We start from the raw sequence: 13,522 nt of genomic DNA on the forward strand, positions 1-13,522 counted from the left end.
TATATGTCTTGGGAGAGAGATGATGGGTGTTATTGTTAGTGACACACCACCCACCAAGAAAAGAAGAAAAAAAAAAAAAACCACCGGCAGCAGCACATTTTGTCACATGAGTTGTCACGTTTTAGTTGTCAAAGGCTTAGTTAGTGAAGGATATATATCTCACTCAAACCATAGTTGGTTGATGATTATGACAATAGGGAATTTGACAATTGATGACATTTCTGAATCGATCGATAGCTGGAGGGGGGGGCAGGTGAATAGAATAATCATCGTCTGCAATTGTCGCGATCTAACAATATTCTGAAGTCAAGGAAAAATTGACAAAAGTGGGGAAAAGAATAGGGAGCCCAAAATATTAGAAGCCAGATAAGTGGTCTTAGATATTATTAATCGTATATTTGTAGTCCAATTGCATTCTTCGTGGGAGTGTTTTACCTTATCTTCCTTCCATGTCAAGACTGTCCTGTTAAATTTTTCTATTGATGTTACTCAAAAAGGAAACTGCGGATCACAATCCTCATTTTTTGCAGGAAATAACCATATTATAAGTCGTTGTCGATCTCATTCATTCCTCTCTTTTGGGGAAATAATTCTTAATATAGAATATCGCTAAATCAAGATAATACTAAACTGAATCTCAGACGTGAGAGGTCCGATGCATGAAATACCATTTCTGGAAATGTCAATGACAATCTTTCAGTGTTAAGATCCTTTTCATTTATTTCCATAATGATCATTCATTATAAATAACTGCAAAGATCTCTTAGTTTTAATGTTATTATTTCTTCTTCTTTTTTTTTTATCATCATCATCAAATCTTATATTGATAATCTCACTCTTTTACTACGCTATCTCACAATGAAGTTCTCCTCTACCTCCTCTTCCAACTCTGCTGCTCAAACCAAGAACAAGGATGAGCAAAAGGACAATGTCTACCTTACTGCTTACGGTGGTGTTTTGACCCAATCTTGTGTTATTGCTTAAATGGATGCTTTTCCACTGGGGCGACGCTGCTGCTGAATTGATGAAGTTGAATTCATCTGATTGGCTCAATTCGATTTTTTTTTTTTTTTTCAACACTGAACCGGTTTTTTTTTCTTCTCTTTTTTTACACTTATTATTTTTTTCATATAATTTTTTTTTTTTTTTTGGTACTTGCTTTTCTTCTTCGCAGTTGACGAATTGTTATAATGAAGGTTTGTTAGTTTACAAAGATGTTGTTTTTCACACTGTAAAATTTATTTAATTATTTGCTAATATTTTTTTTTTCAAAGCATATAAATGATAAGACTTAGCTTCTAATAATAAGACTTTAGTTCGATTCTAAAAAAGAGTTAATTATTATATAATTATAGTTACAATTAAAAGATTATGACGAAATCTCCCACTTTGAGCAAATCAAATTGAGAAACATCACTTATTTTTCATTCTCTCCTTGCCTGTGAGCAAATTTTATAAACCATAGAATCAATTGCGATCTTTTATCGCTCACTCGTATCTTAATTCAATAGAAGATCAGATTGCTGTAATTGATCTAGATACTAGTATGAATAATTCAAATACTATTTTTTATTTTTCTTACCTGTTTTCACTGAGATATGTTGATTCAGGCCTGGGTCATTCAAACAGATTTTAGCCACAAATAAAAAGTTCCCGAATACATGTCCATTGCTCCACAAGAGAAGATTAAAAGGACAACACGAATTTTTCAAGCATACGAAGCTGATTGATCGACAACATAAAACCCTATGATCTCTCAATCAGACCACGTTCACGAAAATTCAAGATAAGTTTCCCCTCCTATGGAGCCCCAAATAGCGTACGATAATACAACATCATGGCAATTTGTGTTTTCTTTCTTCTCCTTTTGTGGCGGGCCATATTAATCGTGATAATCGCAATTCCCCATTGATTATGCCGTAAACGGTAATTATGCACCTCTCAACATCGATCATCAAAAATTCGCAGTGCTCCGAAAAACTTCGAATTTTCAGACCTCAGGGGGTCGAGATTGCTTCTAATTGGGTAATATTAGATGAGGCTAACCTATATTGTCAATTAAGGAAAAATGATAGAATGTATTTCATCTATATATATACATCCTTTGGGATCCTCGTTTCAAATTCAACACTCAAATTCTCTGGATTTTTTTTCTCTTTCCAATAAAAAAGTTTTCTTTGAATATTGTTTTTCTAATAGACTTCCGTTTGAATTTTGCTATTAATATCCACTAATTATTCAAAATGTCCGCAGATGATGCTTATATGGAGTACTTGATGTCTCAAAACCCATTTGAAATCTTGTTGAACTACACTACCCCCGCTGGAGTTCAGCAAGTAACATTCCAAGAATTGGATCATTGGCTATACCGACAATGCCAAGGGTCGATCATTCAAGGGATCAAACTCGGTGCTGGCATCATCATGATTTTGGCCACCAATATGTTCACCAGGAGGGCTAATAAGATGAAACCAATGTTCTGGGGGTTGCAAGCAACGTTATTTTTCATGTGCTTGAAATCCATTTTTTACATGTACTACTACTTGAGCAACTCTGGGAGCATCACATTTGCCTTTTCAGGATACTATGTGCTCGATGTCACTAATAGAAACATGACCACAGTCACCGATTTGATTCAAGTGTTATTCGTTGCCAGCATTCAGCTCGTCTTGATCTGCCAAGTATGGACATTGTACAAGATCCCGGAAAACGGATACGCGAAAAATGTTCTCAAGTTTGTGGTATTGGGGGTTTGTATTGTTTTGGCAGTAGTAAATATTGGATTTTACATTGTCGATATCACTTTTGCATTGATTGAAATCTACAATGAGTCTGGGGAGACTAGTCCAATTTGGACTTTCAACGTTCCAGTGATTCTCTTTTTAACATCGCTTTGGTTCCAAAGTTTCTGCCTCATTGGCAAGCTTGTTTATTGTGTTTATCTCAGAAGACAATGCGGAATGAAGAACTTCAGTATCTATCATATTCTCTTCATTATGTCTTTCCAATCCATGATTATTCCGGCGATGGTGGTCATTGTGAGTTACAATCTAAACGATTGGACTTCCAACACTTTGCCGGAAATTTCGTTCTTCCTTACCGCAATGTTCTTGCCATTTTCTATTATGTGGGCCAGCTCTAGGAATGACTCTTCCAGTCCATATTCCACCGGTGGTTTTATGGTCAATAGCGTATCGCATGATGATAGTATCTACGATTCAGAAGGTTCTTTGAAAATCAGCGATATTGAAAACATTCCTGAAGAGGAATCCACAATTTCTCAAAACTACGCCATGTACAATGGAGAAAAAGGAATTGAGGAGCAAGAAGAAGATGAAGACGAGGCCATAAGCCCAACCACCCTCCATTCTAGAACAATTTGATATATATATATATATATATATATATATATACAAAATATGAATTTTCTCGCTGTTGCTTATTTTTTTTTTTTTTCTTTGTTTTGAGAGATCCAAGTAGACTCGGAGCTAGTTGTGTTAGAATTCTACAGTTGAATTAGTTTATTATTTCTATTTTCTCTTTGATTTATTAGTCGTTTATTATTATTGTTATGATAATGTTGGTTATCTGCGTAAAGAAGACACCCTTACACCGCATAGAAGTTGTAGTCACCCAAACACCAGTAAGATAATCACCCACGAAAAATAAACAACACACACCGCTATGGAAAACTGTTAATAGATCAACCACGTTTTGAACACCACCGAGGCATTCTTAGATATTTTAAAATATAAAATTGAAAATAACCCATTATCCAAGCAATAGAAAGTTATATATATACATATACATATAAAGGATGGGAAGCCCACCGCCAAATGCCTATCCTCCTGGAACAGTGTTGACTGTTGGGTCCCACAAGGCGATGATCGTCAAGTATATATCTGAAGGGGGTTTTGCCCACGTTTATATCGTCAAGATCTCGCCATATGAGAATGGCCAGGAAATTGCCTGTTTGAAAAGAGTGCTTGTGCCAAACAAAGCCACATTGAATATATTGAGGGCCGAGGTCGATGCGATGAAACGACTTCAAGGTAAGCCTTGTATCGTTTCGTATATTGACTCACACGCCGCCAGATCGCCGAGTAATGATGGCACTTACGAAGTGTTTCTCTTGATGGAATACTGTTCTAAGAATGGATTGATTGATTTCTTGAACTCCAGGTTACAAAACAGATTGACGGAGCCCGAAATCTTGCAAATCATGTACGAAGTGACCATCGGACTTTCTCAGGTCCATTTCTTAAACCCTCCGTTGATTCATAGAGATATCAAAATCGAAAATATATTGATTAATGATAGAAACGAGTATAGACTTTGTGACTTTGGGTCTTCTTGTCCACCATTACGTCCTCCTAGAAACCAACAGGAATTGAAAATTCTCCAAAATGATATATTGCGATACACCACCGCTCAATATCGGGCCCCAGAAATGATCGATCTTACTAGAGGGTTGCCCATCAATGAAAAATCTGATATTTGGGCTCTCGGGGTGTTTTGTTACAAGATTTGCTATTACACCACCCCATTCGAACAAACTGGGGAAGCTGCAATCTTGCAATCAAGTTTCACATTCCCTTCATACCCCGTTTATTCTGGGAGACTTCAAAATTTGATCAGAGTTTTACTCACCAATGATGCCAGATTGAGACCAAACGTTTACCAAGTATTGGAGGAAGTTTGTAAAATGAAGAGCGTCCCTATCCCATTAGAAATTCAACAGCAATACCTTACTTTCAAACAACAAATGGCAGCCCAGCAGATGTTACAGCAACAAAAGCAACAGGCGGCAGCAATTGCAGCCTCTAATGTTGCCCCACAACAACCATCAACCATTCCATCGCATGTTTCTGGTCAAGTATCTGCAGCATCAACCAATTTGTACAATGATAACCTTGCCAAATCCAATACTTCGATCAAATCTACAAAATCAGGAAAATCTCTACAGTCTACACAATCTGGTAAATCGCTCCAGTCAGCGGCGTCTTCGATTTCCGCGAAATCAAATAACGTCATTCCAAGCACTGCGTCTGCCATTACCCAACTTACTTCGACCTCCACCACCACGTTTAACGAACATCCTTCTAACCATAATGAACAATTTAAAAACAAATCATCTCCAGCGTTGAATAAGCTTTCTGCAAGCTCATCACCAGAAGACCCATTTGCCGATCTAATTAAAAAAGGATCAATGAGTTCGATCTCAGCCACCACTACCCAACCCAAGCCATTGATAGACATTGTGAAAGATAAAGTCGATTCTGCTAAGCCAAAAGTACGCCGTAAACCTTATATTGGATCACCGCCAGATCTCTCATTGAAGGTTATGGATATCGACGGCTTACGGAACAAGTTTGAAGACAAAAGTACCAGCACCGCCAGTGTGGCGAAACCTTCAAAACCAATAAATTCTTTTAAATCAAAAGGATCAAGTGTTGCCAACGGTATTGGCTCGACTGATTCAACCACAATGAACGAAAAATCCAGTGGTGATGCCATCACCACTACTATGCCTGATGGTTTAAGAAAAACATTACCACCACTGGACGTTGGGAAATCCGCCAACAATTCTCATGAACTCCGAAGATCTCATTCATTCCATAAGAGAACCATCAGTGCCGGTAAGACCTCATTGAACAAATTGACTAATTCTTTAACCGGTAAATTCCGTGCGTCTTCTAACAATTCCCGCCTTAGCAGATCAAATACCGGGAAATTATCTGTCAATAACACCGGAAGACAATTATCTCTGGAATTTAACACATTAACTTTATCTTCTACCAGAAAAACCACCAGTACTGGCAGCAGTAGTGATAGTAGCAAAGATATTGACGAATCCGAAGATGAATTGATTTCCCAGATCTCAATGAAGGAATTTAAAAATGCCGATTATCTCCAAAAGAAACCATCAACATCGACTTCTGTTCAAAAGCGTATGGAGATGCTCTTGAATAACAAAGACGAAATTGTGAAGACCGCCACCGGTTACGGTAAATATACCGGAGACGACCAAAACACCAAAGTCGAGATTTCTCAAAAGGCCGGGAAATTTCTCAAGCCGATCACCAACAAGAGAAAATCTTTGGATTTGATAAGACATAAGACCCCGTCCACGTGGCTGCTGAGCGGCACCAGGACTACCAAGGAATCATCTTTGGGGAACTCTAAACTTTTCAAGCACAAACTGGCCGATAAGACACCAACGGGCATGATTCCCCCAACGACCCCATCGTCTGCTGCTTCATCGAAGCCTGCCCCGGTTACAAAAGAAAAAAAGAAGATTCCACCTCCTAGACCAAAGAAACCAAGTCATTTGGTGTCACCGAAAGTGAAATCTAAAGAATGGTCTGATCAAACTTCCCCTATTGCCCCAAAGAGTAAACCCAATACCATCAGCAGACTTAGGAAAGATGATGATGATGACGATTTGACTAGTGAAGTGGTGAAGGAGAATGCATTCTTTGAAGATGATGGGATCATTGATGGAGATTTCGATGAGAACGATTTTGAAAAAAGCTTCAATGAGAAGTATCCGAAGCTAATGTGATAATGCACACATCACCAATACTAAAAAACATTTCTTAGTAATATGCTTTTTCTTTTTTTTTTTTTTTTTATTACTTTCCCTTTTCATTTTCCGAAGTTTGTTTTTGAAATATTATCTTCTTTTTTGGGGCTGTTAATTTACCATTATGATATTAGGGTTTCATTGGGGGGTTTCTGTCAAACAATTTATTATTTTTCTTTAAAAAAATACCAACATCCAAAAAGAACCAAGCAAAACAACAACATAAAAACAAAACAAAAAAAAAAAGACAAAAATTGAAAACAAAAGCTCAGTTTGCTAAAATCATCTACTGGTCTCATTCATTTGAGTTTATTTTCATCTAATTTCATTTTTTTTTTATTTTTTTTTGCATCTCTATATCTTTATTGATTATGCATTGTTTCGGTCTATCTATCTTTATAAATTCTCTAGATAGGTATCACTGGAAATAAACTGATCGATTATCATCATTATTATTATCATGTATAAAATGACTGTAGACTCATAATTAATGACACAAGACATATATTCATATAACAACAAAACCATACACCCATGAGATCAAACGTATGGTGATTTTCATCATTAAGGGGTAATTAACTTATAAATATTATTAACAATAATCAAAAATATGATGTAGAAATAAATAATAATTAAGGAGGCAAAATAAAAAAGAAGAAGAAAAAAAGATTAATATTAACAGTTCTTAGAATGAGCACAAGAAATTAAGTATGTATGGTCAAGTCCCTTTTCCATAATAGTGCTTTGAGGAAATGTGGTCACAGTGCTGTGAAATCAATACAATTAGGACATCCTAATTGAAAAGGCTCTTCAAACCTTGGTAATGAAAATAAAAATAAAAATAAAAATAAAAATAAAAATAACAATAAAAATAAAAATAAAAATAAAAATAAAAATAAAAATAAAAATAAAAATAACAATAAAAATAAAAATAAAAATAAAAATAAAAATAAAAATAAAAATAAAAATAAAAATAAAAATAAAAATAAAAATAAAAATAAAAATAAAAATAAAAATAAAAATAAAAATAAAAATAAAAATAAAAATAAAAATAAAAATAAAAATAAAAATAAAAATAAAAATAAAAATAAAAATAAAAATAAAAATAAAAACAGAAAACAAGCAAAGCAAATAAAATAAAAATAAAAAACTAGAATGAAGACAACAAAAGAAAATCATCAATAGTTTAGCTTGTGGTGAGAACATCTAAAGGACCAACCAAAGAAACCTCGAATAAAAACGATGAAAAATATTAGATAAAGATAGATAAAAACAAATGATAGAATGAGCAAATTGAACGACGAAAGAAACAAAAGAAACAAGAACATTATAACATTCAAGAAGGAAAAGATGAGAGATCGAAAGAAGGGAAAAAAAAGACAAAAGGAATAACAAACAAATGAATAAAAGATTTATGGATAATAGAATAAGTATCAGTGGAACGTTCTAAAAAACTGTCGCGCATTATTAGGCAAGATAATTGTAGATATAATGGAATTTATAATTTCATGAGCTCGTTAAATTGGTTAATTACATTTTTTTTTTTTGTTTTTTCAATAAATTTTGGATCCGGTCATATTGAGGTATGACAAATCTGAACGCTTCAAATATTCTCTGCTTTTAGCTTTCTCAGGATCTCTTCCTAATGTGCTTCCTCCGCTGCAATACGAATTTCCTGAAATAGCATTGTTTTGGTTATTACTAGTTCCCCAAATATCAAAATTCAAAAACACTAACCAAGTACAGAAGAAATTCAATAAATAGTGTAACCACCAAGCATGCCTAACCCCAAAAACGATAGAGTAGAACGCCATATATCCAAGAATCATTTGTGTAATAAAATTTGGCACCAACAAAGATGAAGATTGTAACATCATTCTAACAGGCATTTTACCACTAACGTTCTTTTCAATCACAATGAAGATTGGAACAATTGCAAGGAAATTATGATGTGATGAAAATGGTGTTTGCCATTTCAATGCAAAATTGTGAATGAAAACAATCAAAACTGGAATATTAATTGGTAAGATCCAAAGCATCAACATGAAAAAAGATAAATTGAAGTTCTTGAAATTTGCAGCCTCATGCTTCATTGTATTCAACTTATCAACAGCAATAGAAGAGGGCTGCTGCTTTTCCAACGACTTGTAGGAAATAACTGACCTTATGCATACAGTTACCTGTACAAGAGTGATGACGACATAGGCAAATTGGTATGGGAAATAAAATGGAATGGACCCGATTATAAAAATAGTCCCAATGATTCTTCTTTTGGACTGCAAAAACACTGTGTCAGTGCTATGTGACATCTTGAATTGATTTCTTTTATTCATTAATTTGAACACCAACCCGAGATAAACTGCAGAAAGAGTCCACGATATAAGTAATACCAAATTGTATGTCAAGCAAACAAGTGCCAAAGAAATGATGAAAAATATTGGACCAAAAACAAACAACATATCTTCTTCCAAGCCCAAGAAAAATGGATTCAAGCTAATATTTTCTGTAACCAAGCCACTATCTAAAGCAGAAGCCAACCCAATTGGATCAAGCAAGTAAAAGAGGCCTTGGAAAAATTCGTTTGAAGAAATAAGTGATAAGAATGATAACAATCCACAAATAATACCCAAAGCTTTTGGAGTACAAAGATATACCAATCCATCACCAAAGGATACAAACTCGCCAGCTTTGCTATACATTCTGAATTGATATCCCAAAACCAATGCCACAATAGCAACCGGTAAGGTGCCTATAACCAATCTGAACCTCATGACTAATAACCTTAAACTCGTGAGAATATCAACACGGAGCTTCAAAGTAACCAAATTCTTTGTACTCATTGAATCAGACCATACTTGCAAGTGTAAGGCGTTTGAATTCTTAGAACTTTCAAATGGAACATAAGGAGCTACTGAATGCAAAGAAATCAATTTTTCGGGTTCATTGTTCAACCCAACTAACCATTTAGTTTCAAAAATGCTTGGAATCCATTGTCTTATAAGGGGTCCAAATCTTTCATTTTCAGGTTTTCTATCATCCTTCTGATCAAAACTTCTGACAACTTTCAAATTATAGGCAACTAAACTACTCCATATTGATGGAATGGAAACATCGACCGCCAAAGGCCTTTTTGCTGGTAAATTTATTTCCACACCAAAGAGTAAAAATTTCCAGAAATTAGCGTCAGACTTGATATTCGCCAACTCAGATTTCACCAAATCAGCTACAATGAAATCCTGACGGTTTTCCAAGCTATAAAAATTTGGAGACTCGCCGATGACCACTAACTCAAAGTTGGACAACGTGGTAGAATTGAATTGCAAAACATTGTAGTTTGAGAATTTACCCCCAATAGATGACTCAGAAGCAGAAACTGTGCTTATGGCTGACCTTGGGACACTATGTGCATTTGAAGATACATCAATACATTCTAACTCAATGCCCTTACTAGTAGTTTCACTGGTAAAATCAACAATTCTGATTGATGATGATTCAACCTCAGCATTCATATGATTATGTCTGACTGCATTACGGCACAAAAGCGCAACTGGTTTGGTGGATTTCCCGAAATCTTCAATACTTTCAAATGGCAACGAGCTGAGGGCAGTGAATTCATACTTGCCCTTTGATGAATCTTTTTCTTCTGGCAAATAGAAGAAATTCATTTTCGGGGTTCTCTGCCCTCTCTTGAAAACATTAGGAGAGTAACTTGGCGGCAGTATCAAAGATCGCTCACCCGGCATTGCGGAACTGATTTGATCGTTATCAACCTTTAATTTAATTGAAAAATTGATATCTTCACCTTTAGAACTCTCATAATCTTTTGCGCTATAATCCTCAAAACCAGAAAGTAAATGTCTTCTGAAAATCTTCATTCTTTCTTGTAAAGGATATGTTTTGTCCATGGAGGTATTGTCCACAATCTCTAATAAAGTTCTTGCCAAGACTTTTCTTAACTGGTCGCACCAAACAATAGCCAAGTGATCAATTGGTGTCCAAACCCCCGGTATACCTGTGGTAAACACCGTAAACCCATTTTCATTCGGAACCAAACTCTTGATGCTTGTATAATCTGCTGGCAAAACTGTGTCCATTAAACCACCAGTTATAGAGATCAAAGAAACATTTTTCAATCTAGGTTGGGCCAAATCGATAATTTTAGAATCAATTTCCTTAGTTGCAGAATGCTTGGCATTAAGAAATCCACCTCTCCAAAACTTATCTATTGAACTATAAACCTTCATTAAGTCACCATCGAAGGTCACTGGAGAAGCCGCGTGAGGGGCTGCTAGCGTTAAAAAAGTATTAATGGAACCGTTGGCATAGTTTGGCAAGGTTATCATGGTCCTGGCAACAATACCACCCATGGAATGTCCAACAACAATCACTGACTTTGTAGGAATATTATTTTTGGCGTATAGAGATAGGATAAATTTAATGGCATCATTGAGATATTCTGATTGATCCAATAAAGTTCTGCCATGGAAGGCAGTAAAGTCCTCATTAAAGTCTGCAGTGAAGAAGTCCAAATTTTTAGCATTGTTGTTCCATACTTGATTTTTCCGTTTGCCTTGATAGTCGCTGACATAAAGATTAGCGCATTCGGCGGCCAACGCTCTAACTTGCTTATAACTTCCAGCATTTCCTGGAATGAATAAAATCGGAGCTCCGTTCAAGAATTGGGTGTTGTCATCAGGATTCAAGTCTTTACCTTGTTCACGGTATAAATACAACGAATACTTGGAAGCATATTTTGTATGAGAGTGGTCAAACCCATTAACTTTGGCATACGCGGGAGACATATAGGACATTCGGCATTCCGGGGCATCAGCCCCATCCAATTTGGACACAAAGGTTTGAAATATGAGTAAAAATAGGCCAATACCCATTATGGTCATACCAGTCAATATCTTTAACTGTAGAAGGGTATTCTTCTTCTTATGATACCGTAGTAGCGTCTTTATCGACTGACAGGCACCGTTGAAACGCCCAATATCATTACTGACACTATTACTCCTACTATTTCCCAACATAGTTGCCTCTGTTAAACTTTCCTCTTGTTTTACTTCTTCCTTATAAGATGGCGAAGCCCTCTTCTCTGTCAGAGACAGTCTTGGGTTTGTCAACAGCGGAATCGTTGTAGGTATTTAATTATTTTCTCCAGGAAAGCAGGTTCTGTAATGGACTGACGAGAACCACTGGCTTCTTCCTATTTTATTATGACAGTCCTTTTTCCCAGTAATGGCGTGCTCCCACTGGAAAAAATCTTTGGTACGCGCAACAGACGACTAGCGTTAGTTATCCTTTTCTGCCCTCAGACTAAGCCGTATTTTCCCTAAAGCAAAAATTCACGCAGCACCAAAAAAAAATGCGGTGACCCGGACATACAAAGTATGCCATCAGGCGGGTAGACACAGAACATTAACATTTGGTGTAATTTAGCAAATAAATTCATTTCGAGCCTCTTTTTATTAAGCTTGCTGTTTTATCTTTTGCTGGTTGCTTATATCTTCAAGATTTTAGATGTGGGAATAGGATGTAATAGAAAAATTTTGTGTTATTGTCTCAACATGCGTTTTTATCATTTTTTGATTTGTTAATTGTAGGCTACTTAAACAGAAAAGAAGAAAAAATATAGATCTTTCGATATCAACTTTTTACTGAGACTCTATAGTGTATATTGCATAAAACAGTAATACGCGAATTTTGAATCAGAAGAAGGAAAAAAAAAAAATCCGCAAGAGATTAAGCTTGCCAATATCAATCATATTATACAAAATACCAAAACCCTCCTATGATACAGATTCGAGCTGCGTTAAATTCCAATGCTCTAGTCACTTTCTTCATCACTGTCATCCAAACCAACGGGTGCCAAACCAGGTGTCAAACCAGGATAAGCATGAGCCCTCTTAATCTTACCATTAATCTTCTGTTCCATGCTAAATTCATTATTTCTCTTCTTAGCATTTTTAGCCCCCTTGTTCCGCTGCTTGGCGTTCTTCAAAGCTAAGATATCTCCTTGCAATTTCTTAATTTGTTCTTCTGTGTCATCGTCACTATCACCAGCATCTTTCCATGATTGAACAGTTTTGACATTACCATCAATCAACGAGTTTATAAGTTTCTTTTCTTCCTGATTCAAATTATACTCGGTTTTTCCATAAACTTTTTTCCCCTGTTTCTTTTGTTCTTCATTAACGGTGTCAATTTGCTTTTGAATGATTTTCATTTTCGCAGTTTTCTCAAGTTTTTCGGCAACTGCAGAATTTTTCTTCATGGTTTGTCTTTTTGTAGTTTTCTGTTTCTTTTTTAGCTTAGAAATATCTTTTACCGATACTGTAGATTCCTCCATTCCAAAAAATGTGTCATTTAGCAGCTGGATGGCAGTATTTCTAGCATCTGACTTTTTAGAGCCCTTACTTGAAGTTATAGGCTTGGTTGTTGGCAACACACTACCCAACAATTTGTTTATCGAGGAGCTAGCCTGATGTTTGGAAGATTTCGATTTAAATGACATGGTAATTGGAAATAAGAATAGCCTGCTGTCCTTGTGGTTTTACTTGTGTTATACAATGGATTAGTACTCACTGAAAAAAAAAAAAATTTTTTTGTAGGAGATGAGATATTTTTTCTGATCCTGCACTGCTTACTAAAAGCGCTCCGTCAGAATTTACAACATGAATGGTGGTTTTTATCTTCTCTTTTGCCCATTCCTCTCAGATACTGTGCTATAAAGAGAAACCATATAAGCTGTATGTGCTTAAATTTCATGTATATCAATGGTGGTGCAAAAATAAAGTCATTTCTCCACTAACAAAAAAAAAAAAAAAAGGAAAATAAAGGCTGCTTTCTAGCTTGAATAAATGAATCGACTACATCAGATTAAAACTATTAATGATGTTAATGTGATGATGCAAATAATATAAATAGCAATAT

At 35.5% G+C, this 13,522-nt stretch overlaps 4 protein-coding genes across 4 annotated transcripts; 2 read left to right on the forward strand and 2 right to left on the reverse strand. All coding sequences in view use genetic code 12, as the record gives it.

The window, feature by feature from the left end:
• Positions 1-2,243: 2,243 nt before the first annotated feature.
• STE2 (alpha-factor pheromone receptor STE2) lies at positions 2,244-3,383 on the forward strand (the record flags this gene model as incomplete). Its single annotated transcript, XM_064996294.1, has 1 exon — positions 2,244-3,383. One exon carries the CDS (start codon positions 2,244-2,246, stop codon positions 3,381-3,383), a length of 1,140 nt encoding a protein of 379 aa, XP_064852366.1.
• Positions 3,384-3,817: 434 nt separating this feature from the next.
• DASC09_026920 (Ark/Prk/Nak family serine/threonine-protein kinase) lies at positions 3,818-6,565 on the forward strand (the record flags this gene model as incomplete). The annotated part of the gene is made up of 1 exon (XM_064996295.1): positions 3,818-6,565. The coding sequence occupies one exon, from the start codon at positions 3,818-3,820 to the stop codon at positions 6,563-6,565; it is 2,748 nt and encodes a 915-aa protein (XP_064852367.1).
• A 1,574-nt stretch (positions 6,566-8,139) lies between these two features.
• BST1 (Bst1p) lies at positions 8,140-11,619 on the reverse strand (the record flags this gene model as incomplete). Its single annotated transcript, XM_064996296.1, has 1 exon — positions 8,140-11,619. The coding sequence occupies one exon, from the start codon at positions 11,617-11,619 to the stop codon at positions 8,140-8,142; it is 3,480 nt and encodes a 1,159-aa protein (XP_064852368.1).
• A 797-nt stretch (positions 11,620-12,416) lies between these two features.
• On the reverse strand, positions 12,417-13,103 carry RRT14 (Rrt14p; the record flags this gene model as incomplete). The annotated part of the gene is made up of 1 exon (XM_064996297.1): positions 12,417-13,103. One exon carries the CDS (start codon positions 13,101-13,103, stop codon positions 12,417-12,419), a length of 687 nt encoding a protein of 228 aa, XP_064852369.1.
• Between the last annotated feature and the right edge of the window lie 419 nt (positions 13,104-13,522).

Source organism: Saccharomycopsis crataegensis (genome assembly GCF_037102585.1).
Source record: "Saccharomycopsis crataegensis DNA, jcf7180000000077, whole genome shotgun sequence".
Classification (NCBI taxonomy): Eukaryota; Fungi; Ascomycota; class Saccharomycetes; order Ascoideales; family Saccharomycopsidaceae; genus Saccharomycopsis; species Saccharomycopsis crataegensis.